The 17,068-nt window shown below is 38.7% G+C and overlaps 1 protein-coding gene across 1 annotated transcript; it reads right to left on the minus strand.

Moving 5' to 3' along the window:
- Positions 1-3,729: 3,729 nt before the first annotated feature.
- LOC124225441 (olfactory receptor 51I2-like) lies at positions 3,730-4,674 on the minus strand. Its single transcript, XM_046638112.1, has one exon. The coding sequence runs from the start codon at positions 4,672-4,674 to the stop codon at positions 3,730-3,732; it is 945 nt and encodes a 314-aa protein (XP_046494068.1).
- Positions 4,675-17,068: the final 12,394 nt, after the last annotated feature.

Consider the following 17,068-nt stretch of genomic DNA (forward strand, 5'->3'; position numbering starts at 1 on the left):
TGAGAGCCAATTCCTTACAATAATAAATCTCTTTACACACACATCTTATTGACTCTGTTTCTCTGGAGAACTCTGACTAATACAACAGCTACAATATTTAAGTAGTCAGAATTAGACTTTAGGATTCCTGGATTTTTCACATGAGAGACACTAAATCATGTAGTCACTTGACTCTGCCAACCTCCATTGACCTCAGCAGCTTTGTGCTTGTATCAGTCTTGTGACCTTTCCCTCACCCTTTCCTGTTTACCTGTATTCCTCTCATGGAATCTGGGCTCCCTAAAGCAACAACCTTGTCTTACTTCATTCTGTCCATCCACATCAGACCTGCTACAGGCCCTCTACTTAGATAGTGCCTGATGATCTAGAGCAATATGAAAGAATAAGCGGAAAAATGCATGAATAAATAAGAGGAGGAAATCGTAAGTGAACAAATTAATGAATGAGCTTATGAATTAATAATGAATTTCCTTAAATCAGAATCTCATCTCAGGAAATGTTTCCTCTCCCTTTTCTCCTCAGAACTCCCCCTATAGAGAGAAGTGCAAATTAGATGTAGCACCTTTTTCTTTCTTTTTTTCTTTTTAATTTCCCAGAGTTATTGAGATATAATTGACATATAACACTGTGTAAGTTTAAGGTGTACTATGTGATTATTTGCTAAACATAGGTATTGCAAAATAGTTACTACAATAAGGATACTTAACCCATCCAAAGAGGTGACATCTTCAGTAAGTGGACTGAACTTCTCAGTCTTAATTTCCTCATCTGTAAAATAGAACACCAATCTCCGATTTATCTACCTTGTATGTTCGTTTTGAAGAGTGAATAAAATAAGCTGCTCTAAAAATTATGTAACAATATACATAGCTTATTTACCCATGTTGTTTTTATTCAGCAAGAACGAATGCAAAATTCAATGTTTAGCTTCAAAATATCATGTGCATAAGCCATAGTCTAAAGAACTATTTTGTCCAATACTCTTTAACATGCAGTAGAACAGTTCACTACCTGCTTTGTGCCCCCCCTGTACTCGGAATTTGTTTTAATCAGATCAGTTGGTTTGGGTAGTTTGTCTCCTCTAGACTATAAGAACTCATTGGAAGGGATAATGTACTATTTACATTTGTACTCTTCAGTCTCTAGCCTAGGGCTTAAAATATACCACACACACACAGTGGAGGAATGAATTAATAAATGATTGTATTTCCACATATTTATATATCAGCATTCTCTTTATACTTCAATGAATTAACATATCTAAAAATGTTTTAATCTAAAATACATAATTTTACTAAAGAACAATTTTATATGAAGATCTTGATATTGATCATAATTTGAAAACCATATGCATTATGGATATAACCAGAGTGAATAAAAAATAAATTGTGCTTGAAATTTTCAAGCATGCCACAAATGTAACTTGCATATTTATGATGACAAGACCTTACATACTATAAAGAGAGCATACCCATAGCAATTTAAATAAAGTGCCAGCACTGTGCCTGGCCTTTAATAGGTGCCTAAGATAAATATTCTTTGAAAGAATGTTGCTGTTTAATGATTTTGGCTCTTTCATGTATGTCTTATAATGAAGTTACTATCATAATAATTGGACAATACGCTTTCAATGCCAGTACTTTTGCTTGGTCCTCTTAACCTGAAGGACTTTGAAGCATTGATTTGCCTCGTTTATGTACATGTGCAAAGCATTCTGAGAACACCTGGGATAATATTTTCTGTATCACATTCTACAAGGAAAGACAATCAGAATCTTGACCTTAGAAATCCGCCCAGTCTAATAGGGCTCAGCAGACAACCGCTAGTGACAGTCCTCTTCTATTCAGTCCGTTACATTGAATTCATTGCTCTGTCTGGATCTGTTACTTGCCAATATGGGGGGAAGAGGAAAGGGATGGAATTTGCTTAGGCTAAAGGAGAGAAGAGACTACCAGAAAATGCATTATCTCATCTATGAGGAGTTTTATACAAACTTCATGGTACCCACTAAACAAAAAATCTTCTTAACCTTTATTTTTTTTTGTATTTCATAAAAAAATACTACCAAAATTTACCATGTGTTATTATTACTGAAAGTTACATCAGTTAATACCATTTATATGCAATTACATTTATTTTATCTTAAAACCTATGTCGATAGTGTGGGGTGTTATTTGAAATAAATATTGACATGCATAGATATAACTATTGTGCCATGCATATATTTTTTTAATTTTAATTAACATTTTTTGACATAATCTTTTTGTTTTATTTTATTTTAGTGTGGTAAGAACACAACACAAGATCTATCCTCTTAACAAATTTTTAAGCATGCAATACATTATTTTGACTATGGTTACAATGTTGTACAGTAGATCTCCATGGCATATGGATCTTGCTCAACTGAAACTTTATGCCATTGATTAGTAACCCTCATTTCCCCCTCCCCCCAGCCCCCAACAACCAACATTCCACCTTTGATTCTATGAATTTGACTATTTTATGCACCTCATATCAGTGAAATCATGCAATATTTGTCTTTCTGTGACTGCTTCATTTCACTTAGCATAACGTCCTCAAGGTCATCCATGTTGTTGCATATTGCAGCATTTTTTCTTTTTTAAGGCTGAATAGTATTCCAGTGTATATATATGCCACATTTTCGTTATCCATTTATCAGTTGATGGACAGTTAGGTTGTTTCCACATCTTGGGTATTGTGAATAGTGCTGCAATGAACTTGGAAGTGCCGATATCTATTTGAGATCCTGATTTCAATTCTTTTGAATAAATATGCAAAACTGAGCTGGATCATATGGTTATGACACCAAAAGCACAAGCAACTAAAGCAAAAATAAACAAATGGGATGACATGAAACTAAAAAGCTTCTACACAGCAAAGGAAATCATCAACAGAGTGTGAAGTCAACCTATGAAATGGGAGAAAATATTTGCAAACTACATGTCTGATAAAGGGCTAATCTCAGTAACATATAAGGAACCCCTACAATTTAGTAGCCAAAAAACTAATAACATGATCTAAAAGCGGACTAAGGAGCTAATAGACACTTCTCCAAAGAAGACATAAACAGTCAAAGAGGTATATCAAACATTCTCAACATCTCTAATTATCAAGGAAATGCATATTGAAAGCACAATGAGATATCACGTCACACCTGTCAAGATGGCTATTGTCAAAAAAATCAAAAGACAAAGTGTTGGCAAGGATTTGGAGAAATTCGGACACATTCACACTGTTTGTAGGAACGTAAAATAGGGCATCCACAGTAGCAAATTGTATGGAGGTTCCTCAAAGAACTAAAAACAAAAGTACCTTTGCCATAATCTTGGAGAAAAGAATCCTTTACCCATTATGGCAGTATTTCCATGGTAATAACTAATTTCCTTTGTGATGATTCACTTTAAACAAGGATAATAGTAACATATTATAACAAAATGAGGGACTGATTATGAGGATGTACATCTTTGGATTAAAAAAGAGGAAAACTGAGCAAATAGTTTTTGCTAAATTATGATCCAGTTTCCTCGCCAAATCCTGTTGGCTTGAGTCTTCACTAGTACCAGGCTGTTATCAAACATCTGATGGCAGAAAACCTAACAGAAAGTAAGTGCCAAAAGGAAATTTTAAAAGCCTTATCAAAATAGGTCTCAAATCTGTGGAGTAACAGTAAATATCTATTGAATCTAGGCCTTTCAACATAATTCCTGCTTAAAACTTGGTTCCCAGTAGTATTTTGCAAAGCCTTTGACGAATCTGTTTGGTTTTGATGGAATAGATGACAGGGTTGAGCATTGGAGGCACAAAGAGGTAAATAAGGGACATGAGTGTGTGCACATACTGTGGCGCATGCCTACCATAGCGAGCAGCCATGGACACACCGACCATGGGCACATAGAAAACAAGTACAGCACACATGTGTGACACACACGTGTTGAGCGTCTTTAATCGTTCCTCCCAAGATGCAATGGCAAGTACAGAGCGCATTATGAGAACATAGGAGAGGAGAATGAGTGCTGAGTCCAGACCAAAGGCAGAGATAACAATGAACAGACCAAAAATATTATTGATGGTGATGTTGCTGCAGGGCATGCGGATTAGATCTGAATGCAGGCAATAGGCATGGGAGAGTACATTGGCTTTGCAGAAGGGCAACCTCTTCAGAAGCAATGGGAGTGGGAAAACCATGCAGAAACTGCGGATGATTACAGATATGCCCATGCGTGCCACTTGGGCGTCAGTGAGCACTGTGGCATAGCGCAGTGGGTTACAGATGGCCACATAGCGATCAAAGCTCATAACTAGCAGGATCCCAGACTCCACGAAGGAGAAGAAGTGGATAAAGAACATTTGAACCATGCAGCAATCAAAACTGATCTTCCTTAAGTGGAAGCAAAATGTGGCCAATACTGTGGGCAGTGTGGAAAAAGACACACCTAGGTCGTTAATTGATAGCAGGGACAGGAAGTAGTACATAGGCTGATGCAAGCTCTGCTCCTTCTTGATAATGAAAAGGATGAGGGCATTGCCCACAATGGAGACAACGTAGAGAGTGCCAAGGAGGAGAAACATCCAGTGTTGGGAGGTCTCCAGCCCTGGGAGCCCTGTCAGGGTGAAAGTAGGCAACTCTGAGCTGTTGTGGGGGTTACTTCCCATGCTGGGATTACTGCTTAGATTCTAGGACTATTATCCTGTAAGGAAGACAAACACACAGTTTTATCCATGACCTAGGCCTAATATTTTAAGACCCTCAGATACTGTCCAGCCCCTCACTTTATAGCATTAATCAATCTTTTTCACCAGATCACTCATCCTCGTTTTTCAATGTCACCAAGATTTCTGGAATTGTCTGAATTTTCTCAATTTTTCCAGCTCACTAATCAGGTCACATTGCCTTCCTTTACACTTGTGCCTATCGCCACCATGCTCTTTCTCACACTCAAAGCTATTAACTCTTTTCTTTATCAATCTATAACATCACTGCATTCAAGACCTAAGAAAATAACTCTGGTGATCACTACTTCCTTGACTATCCTGCCCTATTCCTGAGTATTCCACTTATTCATCGAACCATAATTGCTTCGTTTTTTTACTTTCTCACACTATTGAACATTTCTACCGTGTCGTGACTCCCAAGCTTCCCTACTCTTGTATTAGTCTCTCAGTTCTTCCATTCATTCAAACAGACAGAAGACAGATGGAAAGAAAGACATCCATCCATAGAGATAACCTTCCAGACATTCATCAAGAGGCACTAGACTCCCATATTTCCACTCATCTTTTCATTCTTCTCTCTATTTAACTTATGGCACCACTTTTATCTCCAAATAATTTACTTTAATGACAATCATTTCTTAATCATTTCATCAGAACTGAATGGAATCTAGCTTCTGGAAGCCACTGGATTAATAATCATTTCTCTACACCACGGAATGTCTTCTCCTCTGTGTTCTCCACCTCTTCGAATAATACCATCATTATGCTTAATAGTGATACTCAAAATCCAAACATCACTTTGACTGTTTATTTTGCTACATTAAAACTGTGTTAAACCAGGTAACAACCAATAAAAATACTGCCTCCAAAGTGCCTCTGTCAGTACCTTTCTCTATTTCCTTCCACCTGCAGTCTCACGCTTCAGGCTCAAGAAACTGCATTTTTGTACCATAATGACAGCCTCCTAATAAATCTCATGCCTATCTCTGTTTCATTTTCTAATGTTGAGTAGGACTAATATATTTTAAAGGCAAATCTAAAAATGACACTTTTCTGTCTAGAAACCTCGAATGCTCCTTCATTACCAAAGGATCAAAACCAAACTCATTAGCCTAGAATTAAAGGCCTTCCGTGGCCAGTACTAAATCAAGATTTCTGATCTCAACTCTCAAAACTTCCATCCTTGTAGCTTAGGACGCCAAGATTGGGGCTGGTCCCATGGCCGAGTGGTTAAGTTCTCGTGCTCTGCTTCGGCGTCCCTGGGATTCTCCATTTCGCATCCAGGGTGCAGACACAGCACTGCTCATCAGGCCATGCTGAGGTGGTGTCCCACATAGCACAACTAGAGGCATTCACAACTAGGATATACAACTATGTATTGGGGGGCTTTGTGGAGAAGAAGAAGAAAAAAAAGATTGGCAACAGATGTTAGCTCAGGTGCCAATCTTTGAAAAAAAAAAGATACCAAGATTCATCTGTTTTCTGTTACCCAAACATGAAGCACAGCTCCTCAGCTCCCACAGGGTTCCCAGAATGTGTGAACACACCCATTCGATCCACCTTCTAGGGCCCAGGATCAACGATGCTCTCCTTCAAGAATACTTGGCTGGTCATTGCCAGTGGTAGTCAATTCTCTCCCACTACTCTCATAGGTATAGGTTTGCCTCTCCTTCTGTACCCATTTCTTTGCCTTCCCTGTGTTATAGCTTTGTGACTCCTATCTTCCCTCCTGGCTCACCAGCTCCAACAACTCAGGCCTCACTTTTATTCATTATTTCAGTTCCTTTCATGCTTAGTCTTAGTGCAAGGTGTTGAACAGGAGACACTCTCAGTAAGTCACTGCTCCCCTCTGCGTTTGGGCTCTCTTTATTGTAAACTGGAGATGCTAAGAAGCTAGCTACTGATGTGAAGATCCAAAAGTGGACAGTTGTGACAAATCTTAGGACCATAGACTTTCATCTCTGAGTTCTAAAACCAGCTCTACACTCTCATCTCCAGCCTGTCACCAGCTTCTACTCCTCCATCTGCATCAAGATTCCACTATCCTTTCTTCTCAAGATGTAATTTTTTTCTCCATTCCTCATATTTAGGACCCCTTTGTTTTCTCTATGTGAAAACTCTTCCTGGGGGCGCCCGGTGGCGAAGCGGTTAAGTTGGCATGTTCCGCTCTGGCAGCCCAGGGTTCAGCAGTTTGGATCGCGGCTGCCGACATGGCACCACTTGGCAAGCCATGCTGTGGCAGGCGTCCCACATATAAAGTAGAGGAAGATGGGCACGGATGTTAGCTCAGGGCCAGTTTTCCTCAGCAAAAAGAGGAGGATTGGCAGCAGATGTTAGCTCAGGGCTAATCTTCCTCAAAAAAAAAAAAACAAACTCTTCCTAAATATTTTTGTTCCCTCCATACACAATATGCAGACACCCTTGATTTTGGAGTTTTTTAGCACTTAAGTAAGGTCCTGCCAAGTGACTTCCAGAGCAGTCAGTTTCTTTTATTTACCCCCTCATACGATATTATTCTGAGAAAAGCGTGTGGATGCTTATTCACACCAAGGCATCTACATCCAAAATATAGCCTGATGGTATATCCCTGCTGAGAAAGTAATGTCAGAGCAGGAAACATGGCAGGATTTCAGAAAACAAGAGGAACAGATGGAAAATGTAGAACTGGGAAGGTGATAAAGGTGCAAGTTGCAAGAAAAAAAAATTGACTCGGATTAGAGATAGCCTTCCTTCCTTCAGATTGTCATATTAACACTCAGATTTCTAAATTAGGGGCAGCGTGCCTTCGGGCATCAGTCTGAGGGGCTCTGACACTCCTAGTTACCTACCTGAGAGACCTCTATGCATGGAAAGTGCAGAGGAAGGAAGAGCAGTAGTGGGGGCCCTGCATGCCGTGCCCATAGCCCCCAGTTACCTCCGCCAACTCCCTGGCCTGAGCAATATAAGGCTGCAGCCAGGAAGTCCCTCGAGCTTGTATGGGCTCAGGTGTTCATGGACTGCTGGGAATATGGAGCATCTGCAGTGATCCACACCCCTCTGACTTAGTATTTCATCACTCACAGGGGTAGGAATGCAGGAGTAGGAATGACCAGACCTGGAAGCAAGAATATTGTATCTAGCCTCTCATCTTATGGAAGAGTTTATGAGAGCCTAGAAAGGAAAAACAGACACCTCAAATTTATACAGCTTGTTAGTGACAGAATATTTAAAACTAAGTCTTCTAATTTAGCTTATGTGAGCATGATCAATATTCACAAGAAACACTGAGTGCCATGAAGAGTGCTTAAGCCACATATAAGTTAACTTCAGGAATTGATTTTATTAGAAAATGTGAAATTCTCACCTGGATTATCCATGAAATTGACCCTAAGCATTTTAAGAAGCATGGGTACATTGTGTCTGACCACATACATCGTATATCTTTAGGTCAAAGTATAGAAAATATTTTCCCTGTTTAAGAAGGTCTTGAGGACACTGCATTGTGCTGCCTTCTTCACAGGTTTTTTTGAGCTCCAAGAGGGAGATAGCCTAGGTAATAAGGATTAGCTGATAAAGTTTTGAGCTAGATGGATCTAAGCTTGAGTTTAGGTAGCACCACTTGCCTTGGGAAAGTTTCTAATTCACATACAGCTTTATTTCTTCACCTGTAGAATTTCTTATAATCTTACTTATATCATAGAATGATTAGGATGATTAAACAACATAAGACATGAAAGGCATTTGGCCTATTGGCAACCAGATAGCACTTAATAGATATTTATGTTTAAATCTCAAACATTGGGTCTTGAATGTAAAAAAATGGGTATAGATATTCACCTAAGTGTACAACACAGTAAGAATAAATTCCTGAATAGTTTGAACAATTCATTTCTAGGAAAACACCAGCAGGTACAGCTGGAAGAAGTAGCAATCAGTAACAAGAGATACACATTTGAACCAGATCAGCGAGGACAGTAAAAGAAGTTGGGTTTAGAAAGAACCTCTCAGATACCTTATGTTTGTCTGAGACCAACCAGGCTGAAAATGCAGTAGCTTTTCCAGAATCCCACTCAGACGTACGTCAGACCAAAGGATTCAGTGCATCACCTAACACATTCCTAGATCTTCCCACAGTCACACTGATTGTCATGGGAAAGGTTGGGGAATCACCCAAGCCCTGAGCTATACATATGTATGTGTCTGAATTCTATGTTTATTGTTCCTTTGTCATAAGTCTATCTCTTTAAATTTTCCTATCTAGAAAAAATACTGTTTTTTCATTTTTGACAAGGTCACAATCCCTACACTAAAAGTCTATGGTAAAAGGTGCATGTCAACAAAAGTAACTATAAATTATGTCATTAAAAACAATAATAAATCGAGTCATTCATTCAAGATTAGACATGATTTTAGTCATGGGAATGTGTAAATGAGTAAGTCTAACAATTCATAGTGTAGTTCAGGAGACTCATAAGAAAACATTCATAATAGCCTAATGAACGAAATGATAAGAGATATAAGGAAGGTTTTAGGAAAGAACGAAGGAGGGGAATTTGCAAAATTATAGGCAGTCAGAGCAGATTTCCAGGTGCATGTAATCTCTCTCCTGACTCTCAAAGAAAGAGCAAATATTGTTCAAGGGAATGTGGTAAGCAGAATGCACCCCACCAAGATGTCCATGTTTGAGACCCAGGAATATGCATGTTTCATGGCAAAAGGGAATTGAAGATGTAATTAAGATTATGGACCTTAGGATTTTTTATTTTGGGGGTAGTCCAGGTGAATCCAATTACTCACATGAGCTTTTAAAAGCACAGAACTTTCTCAGGCTGGAATCAGAAATACGTGGCAGAAGGAAAGAGGAGTCAGAGAGCTTTGAAGAACGAGAGGCAGCTGACCCACAAATACTGGAGGGAGTCACAAGAAAAAAACCCCCCAAAACATGAGACATAGTGTGGGCAGCCATTAGGAGCAAATACCAGCTCCCAGCTAGCAGCCAGCGAGGAAATGGAAACTTCAGTCCTACATGGATGAGGAACTGAATTCAACCAACTTAAATGAGCTTTGAAGCAGAATCTTTCCCAGATCCTTCAATAAGAAACACAGCCCTGCCATCACCTTGATATCAGCCTTGAGAGACCCTAAACCTTTAAGGTTTCTAGATTTCTGACCAACAGAAACTATAAGCTAAGAGACTTTTGTTGTTTTAAGCTGTTAAATTTGTGATAATTTCTTACAGCAGCAATAGAAAACTAATACAGTGAGCCTCAGGCAGAAGGGAGAGGATGGAAACAACAGAGAAGAGTCATTTCTGGCAGATTTGAAAACACAAACACAGGTATGAGGGCTTGAAAGGGAGCACTGGAGGAGGAGAATGGGTGGCAGAACAAGGGCAGGGGGTTATAAGACTTAAAGAGCGAGTGGGAAATTAGTGAGAATTTAATCTATGAGGACCGGGCTATGAATCATCTCAACTATAGGGCCAGGAAATTTGGAGAAGAAGGATGTTTCCACTATTGCATATATTACAGGAGAAAGAAGTGTTAAAAACAAGACAGCGGACCCCAAATCGAGTCACTTATGCTAAGCCCCGCATCACCAAATCAAGACTTAATTACAGTTTTTGCTCCCCCAGAAATGGAATCCCCAGACCAGCAGTAGTTAGGTAATCTGACTGATAGACCTCTGACATTCCCTAAAGGAAAGTAACCTTTCAATAGCCCACGTGCTTTTTTTCATAATATAACTTCCTTGTTGCTATTCCTTTCTGCCTATAAAAGTCTTATTTTTTACAGCTCCTCAGAGCTCCTCTCTACCTACTAGATTGGGTGTTGCCCAATTCATTTTTTTTTGGTGAGGAAGATCGACCCTGAGCTAACATTTGTGCCAATCTTCCACTATATTGCATGTGGGTCATTGCCACAGTATGGCCTAACGAGTGGTGCATGTCCACACCTGGGACCCAAACCCGTGAACCCCGGACCGCTGCAGTGAAGTGTGTGAACTTCACCACCATGCCACCAGGCTGGTCCCTCAAATCAATTTTTCCTTGAATAAACTCTTAAAATTTTTAATATGCCTCAGTTTGTCTTTTAACAAAAGATAAGGGCAAAGTTAGTGCTGGGAATTGAGAGTTCCTGTAAAATCACATCAACATTCTTCTGAAATAAAAGTAAGGTCATCAGCTGGGAGTAAGAGGTTGGGGTAACAGATGTGAGTGATTTGAAAAGAGAGAAAGTATGAAATGGAAAACAGAAGCATTTATGACCACTGTCCACTGTCTAATACAATTTGGGCTGATTAATGAAACCATTGAGTTTATCATTGCCTCAAAACTGTCCACCCTCTCAATTACAGTACTCTTTTATTAAATGCTTTCTAATTTTCTTGGTAACTTCTCCTGGAAGCCCTCTGTTCTCTTGCTTCAGTCTGGATCAGCTGCTTCCCAGGTCTCTTACTCAGCTGGCAATGAGGAATTCATCCTACTGCTCTCTTGAGTTGGAATCCCATTTCCTGGATCATGTATCTTCCTTTTCTTTGTCTTCCTTATTTGTTTGTTGGGAATCTTTCTCCTTTGCTCTTTAATTTAGGAAGATGTTTATTAAATTGGATACTATGTTTTAATTTCTATGCAAAGCTGTTTCGTCTCCTTTCTGCAGTCTTGGTAGAGAAGCTTTCTTGTACTATACACTGTGCTAAGCACCTTAAAAGTCTGGTACCAATTTCACTGTGTGTGTGTGTGGGCAGGTCAGGGGAGTGTTCCCCATACACCCATGAAATTCTCAGACACCGGTGTAGAGGAGCAGGATTTACTACCTCAAAATGTATCTCTTTGGCTCAATTGTTTTTAAGAACAAAAGACTCAAGAAGAAACTTTGACCTTACCCCTACTGCCTAAACAAATATAAGATAAAAAATCTGTTTCAGGAAGGGGCTAATACCATACATAACTATAGTATAACATGAACTAGGTGTGGTAGACAAGGAGGAACCTAGTGAAGTCTATTTGATCAAAATGCTCTCCATGTCGCAATGTCTGTGCAAGGCATGGCAACCATTTGTTTACCATTTACTTTTCCATCTCCATGTGAATTGCCTTCCTCCTCTTTGAAGTCCCAAACCACTGCCCCCAATATCCTCCTTTCTCTTTAGCTGAAGGTAGTATTTAAGGTGGTGGCTTTGGCTATTTTAGCGTTACTCAATGTTCTTGGGTTACTCCCATATATACGCATTACTAATCTTGAATGATTTTTTTCCTGTTATTCTGTATTATGTGATTTTAATTCTTTTACCAGTAAGAAGAACCTAGGAGGATGAGGGAATAGTTCTTCCTCCCCTACAGTACCAAGATTCAAAGGCTAGTTCTATCACTTATATGTTTTGTGTTTTGTAAAAATTATTTAACTCACTGTGACTCAGTTTCCTTATGTGTAAAATATAGATAGTAAGAGTATCTGTTTCATAAGACTGTTGTAAGGTTCAAATGAATTAATGGAGTTGGTCAACACATAAAACACTCAATAAGTAGATTTGAATATTATTACTGAAGGGAAACAGTTACAATCCAGTGAGATAAGATGCCATGATTAACATCTGTGCTAGCCCAGAGAAGAGGCATCTATCACAGCCTGGAGGGCCACCAATTTCTCTAGCTCACATTAATTAATTAAGGTGGAAAAGTGAATCAGATATTTCACCAAGATTCTAGCCAAGAATAAAAGACAGTTTAGATTTGGAACAATTGATTGATGACCCAAGTGTTGTCCATTCTGCAAGATGGTACTATGGGGCCCAAAGGTATCTAGATACATTGACAAAAAAGCATCATTTGAATAGCTGTCTATATGTCATGTGTACCTTCATATGTGATTCGTTAAATAACATGCTAACCAATTTAGCAGAAACTTATGGAAATGATACTGATGCTGTTATGTTGATGGTGTTTATTACGGCAAAAATATTAGTTATATGCTTACTATTGCTAAACATTGTGCTGAATACCCTGAATATATTAAAGAATAAGAATGACGTAGACTCATCTTTCATGGAACTTACATATTAATGTATGAGAGAGGCATGGAATGAATAACTTATTGTTTACATTAAATCACTTAATCACAGCTCTGCAAGGTGCAAGAAAAGATCAAGGGAGAATGTTATATAAGCATTTAGGAAGCTAGGAGGTTACGGAATCTTCCAAAAGGCAGGTTAAGATAATAGTTGGTAGATAAGGAGCTAGTGAGATGAAGGGAAGGTGAGTGGGGAAAAGCTTCCAAAACATGGGAAATAGCATTTGTAAAGGCCTGAGGAAGGACCAAACTTTGCATATTCAAGGAAATGAAATATCATTATGATTGCAAGAGAAAGAATAAAGGGGAAATGGCTCAAGATAAAGTTTGAAAGAAAGACAGTTGTCATATCACACAGGGTCCTCTGGGCCATATTAAAGTTTAGACATAATAATAATAGAAATGGAAATGATATGATGAGATATTACTTTAAAAATATTTCTGTAATTTGGAAAGTGGATTGAAAGAGGACTGAATAATGTGGGAAATCAGTTAAGATTCTACTGGAATTATCTAAGATTCACATGTTGATATTTTTATCTAGAGAGTGACTAGAACTGGAAAGAAGTAAATTAAATAGAAAGATAGTTGGAGTTAGAATTGAAAGGATATAAAAATATTTCTGCAAGTAGAGTTCGTAAGTCCAACACTTATTTATTAAGTTCTCTTCTCTCTTTCCCTGAACATTTCTAATTCATTCTTCAAGTCTCAGTGTAATTTTAGATTATTTTAGGTCCCCTCTTTCAAATCATTCCTATTCATAGCACTCTAAATTTCTTTTCTGAAGCAGATTAATGCATGAAATTATTTGTGCAGTCTATTGTCCTGATCACTGTGAAAGCAGAGAGAAGGCGTGTCCTGTCCATTTTTGTACCTCAGCACATCCCTCAGTGTGGTTCCTTCACTTAGGAATGGACTCACACTAACCAAGACAATGGCATAGGTGCATAATGGTATCATTTACAATATGAAATAGAATTATTATATGGGCATAAATTCTCTTCTCAGTTTAACCAGCACATTCTACGTGGTAGGAGACACCACAATTACATTTCTTCTTGAACAGGGAATAAGAGGCAAAGGAGTAGAATTATGAAATCTGAAAGTTTCGTGTCTTAATTTCTGATGGATATCTCCAAAAAGACCCTAACACATTAGGCCATTAGTCCCTGGTGCTTAGTGGGCCAATTGTGTCATCTCCTTATAACTGCTTGATTGATGCTGTCCTTCAAGCCTCTTCTTTTCTCTGCTTTAAGCTCTTCTTCCAACCAATTGGTGATTGTGTGTGTGTGTGTGTAGTATATTTGTTTATGATTATGATTTTCTGTCTGGACTGGAATCTTGACTCCTGCAATATTTATATAGTCTTGGCAAGTGCCGTAAAGTCCCTGAATCTCAGATGTCTCATCTGTAAAAAGTAGACAAAACTTATAACTGATAGGCTTCCATGAATATTGAATAATGCATACGAAGATACTAGTAAGTTAATGACATGTAGTAGATGGTCAATAGATAGTAACTATTTTTCATACCCTATACTTTAATTAGGTTAAATTGATCAAATCTTAAATTTCTGAAAATCAATATATTTTTTTTTTTAAAGATTTTATTTTTTCCTTTTTCTCCCCAAAGCCACCCGGTACATAGTTGTGTATTCTTCGTTGTGGGTTCTTCTAGTTGTGGCATGTGGGACGCTGCCTCAGCGTGGTCTGATGAGCAGTGCCATGTCCGCGCCCAGGATTCGAACTAACGAAACACTGGGCCGCCTGCAGCGGAGCGCGCGAACGTAACCACTCGGCCACGGGGCCAGCCCATGAAAATCAATATTTTTAATAAAATGTTTTTTATTTCTCTCTTCTGATCTCTTGAAACTGACTTAATGAATAGTTCTAAGAAAGCGGTTCTGTTTTTCCAATTTCTAAGAAATTCGGGGCACTTTCCCTCGTATACTCTTTCCTCACTCTGATAGATACATTTGCGCACACACACATACATATACACAAACACAGACACTACAAGCAAATGCTAACAAGCCCTTTAGAGACATTAATGCCTGAGGAACTTTGATGTTTCTCTATACAAATTTAAAAACAAGCTAAAAAATTAATCCCTAAAAAAGGTATAGTGAAATCTAATAAAGTTCTAATTTTCCTGTAAGGAAGACTGATGTTGGAGGAGAGGAAGGAATTTTCTTCTACTCTTGTAGATTCTTCTGGCTAGTCTAAGAATTAAATTGATATGAGACAGAATAACAGGAGAAAATCAAACAAGTTTAATAACATATGTAGATGGGAAAAACACAGGAAAACCAAACAACTTGAATAAATGATGGAAGCCAGTACATTAAATACCATCTTCAACTAAAGACAAGAGAGGATGTTGGGGGTAGTGGTTTAGGACTTCAAGGGAGAAGAAGGCAATTCACATGGAGATGGAAAAGCAAATGTTTGGTAAACAAACACATGCCATGCCTTGCAGAGACAATGGCACATGGAGAGGACTTCGATCAAATGGGCCTTGCTAGGTTCCTCCCTGTCTACCACACCTAGTTTGTGTTACACTATTAGTATCTATGATGATATTTCCTTCCTGGAACAGATTTTTTATCTTATATTTGTTTAGGCAGTAGGGGTAAGGTCAAAGTTTCTTCTTGAGTCTTTTGTTCTTAAGAATAATCACGGCAAAGAGATACATTTTGAGGTAGCAGATTTTGCTTCCCTACAATGTTTTAAAAAATGTCTAATAAAATTTATCTGGAAATATTTGCCTGTCTATCTATTATCTATCCATCTTTCTATCTAATCTATATATCTAATCTATTTATTTGCCTATCTATCTATCACTCTGTCTATCTCTCTATCTACCTGTGTCCTGTTTTAGTGTTTTCTCTGATGCTCTACTCTGTATGCTTAGTCAGCCTGCTGAAAAATCCCGTACCGATTTTAGCATAATGAAATGTATTCATCAGCTTTCCTCTGATGATTAAATGAGCTAACCTATATCAAAGAACCTAAGATGGTCCCAGATACTTGGTAGGTGCTCAACAAATATCGGTTATTCTCTATTTTCCTCTTTTCCAAACCTTGGTAATAAGAGACAGCATAGGCAGTGGAGATAGACTCTGGGGTCTGCATCAGGATAACTGTATTCAATTTCTAACTGTAAACAATTTTCTGTGCAGGTCAGCAAGGCTTTTCTCTGCTAGAATCTCTAATTCTTCATCACAAATTTTGGGTGTGATGCAAAATGACCCAAAGACTCCCCTAATTTTAAGAACTTTGATTTAGTGTCTAGGAATCAACCTGTTCTCACGGCCCTCAGAGCCCCCAGAGCCAACTGGCTCGCCCATCTTCTACTCAAATTCTTTTTTGGCAGATGAAAAATTGGCAAGTCATTACAACAGCTCTTATTCCATAAGCACTTACTAGGTGATACTGAGTTTCATATTCACATGGATCAATGGGCATTTGTGCTCCAATGTTACAAATGAGGTGTTTGGAACTTGAACAAATTAAATAATTTTCTTAAGGATATTCGCTTAGACAGGGAAGGAGATGGTTTTAAACCCAGATCTGAACATAGGGTGACAAACTGTTCCAGTTTGCAGCAACCGAGGGGTTTTCTCCAGTTCAGGTTTTTCAATGTTGAAACCAGTAAAATTCAAGGCAAATCAGGATCATCACTCTATTTGCTGACTGTCAATAATTAGGCTCTTAGTGTTTATGCCATTTTGCTTCATGAGCTCTATTTGGGTTGAGGCATGCTTATTAGAAATAGCCTTAATCTAGGAGTCAGTGAGAGTCAGAGGATCTGGGATTCAATTCAGCCGTTTAACTTACTGAATGGGTTTATTCTGGGCCTCAATTCTTCTTCTATAAAATAAAGGACAACACAGTTCTAACTCTTAAGTTCTCTGAAACTTCTAAGTGCAAGAAATGCCAGGGTACAGAAGAACCATCCACTCAAGACTTTTTGCACACCTGCTGCCCCAGCCACCTGTCTGAGCCCTGAGACTTACTGGGCCCAGGGGACTCTGAAGAGGAAACTTTATAGAGCTCAGGGCAGGGAGGGGGTGGAGGCTGGCACGAATGTTGTGTGCAGAGTGTGCAGAGTCTTAAGTGTTTCTCCCTAGTAGACACTTTACCTACATCTCTCCTCCAATCCACCATGGCTGCCCTGGGGAGGTAAGTTGGGTCTTCAGCTCTTCCCTCCCAGAGGTCTGTAGGAACCTCATTCATAACTTCAAACTTCTGAAGTGATTACAGTACAAATATTTGAAGTAGGAG

Source organism: Equus quagga, chromosome 14 (genome assembly GCF_021613505.1).
Source record: "Equus quagga isolate Etosha38 chromosome 14, UCLA_HA_Equagga_1.0, whole genome shotgun sequence".
Taxonomy (NCBI): domain Eukaryota; kingdom Metazoa; phylum Chordata; class Mammalia; order Perissodactyla; family Equidae; genus Equus; species Equus quagga.

Bases quoted from the DNA above. Each gene is read 5' to 3' on its own strand.
- LOC124225441 (XM_046638112.1), bottom strand. From the start codon at position 4,674: ATGGGAAGTAACCCCCACAACAGCTCAGAGTTGCCTACTTTCACCCTG.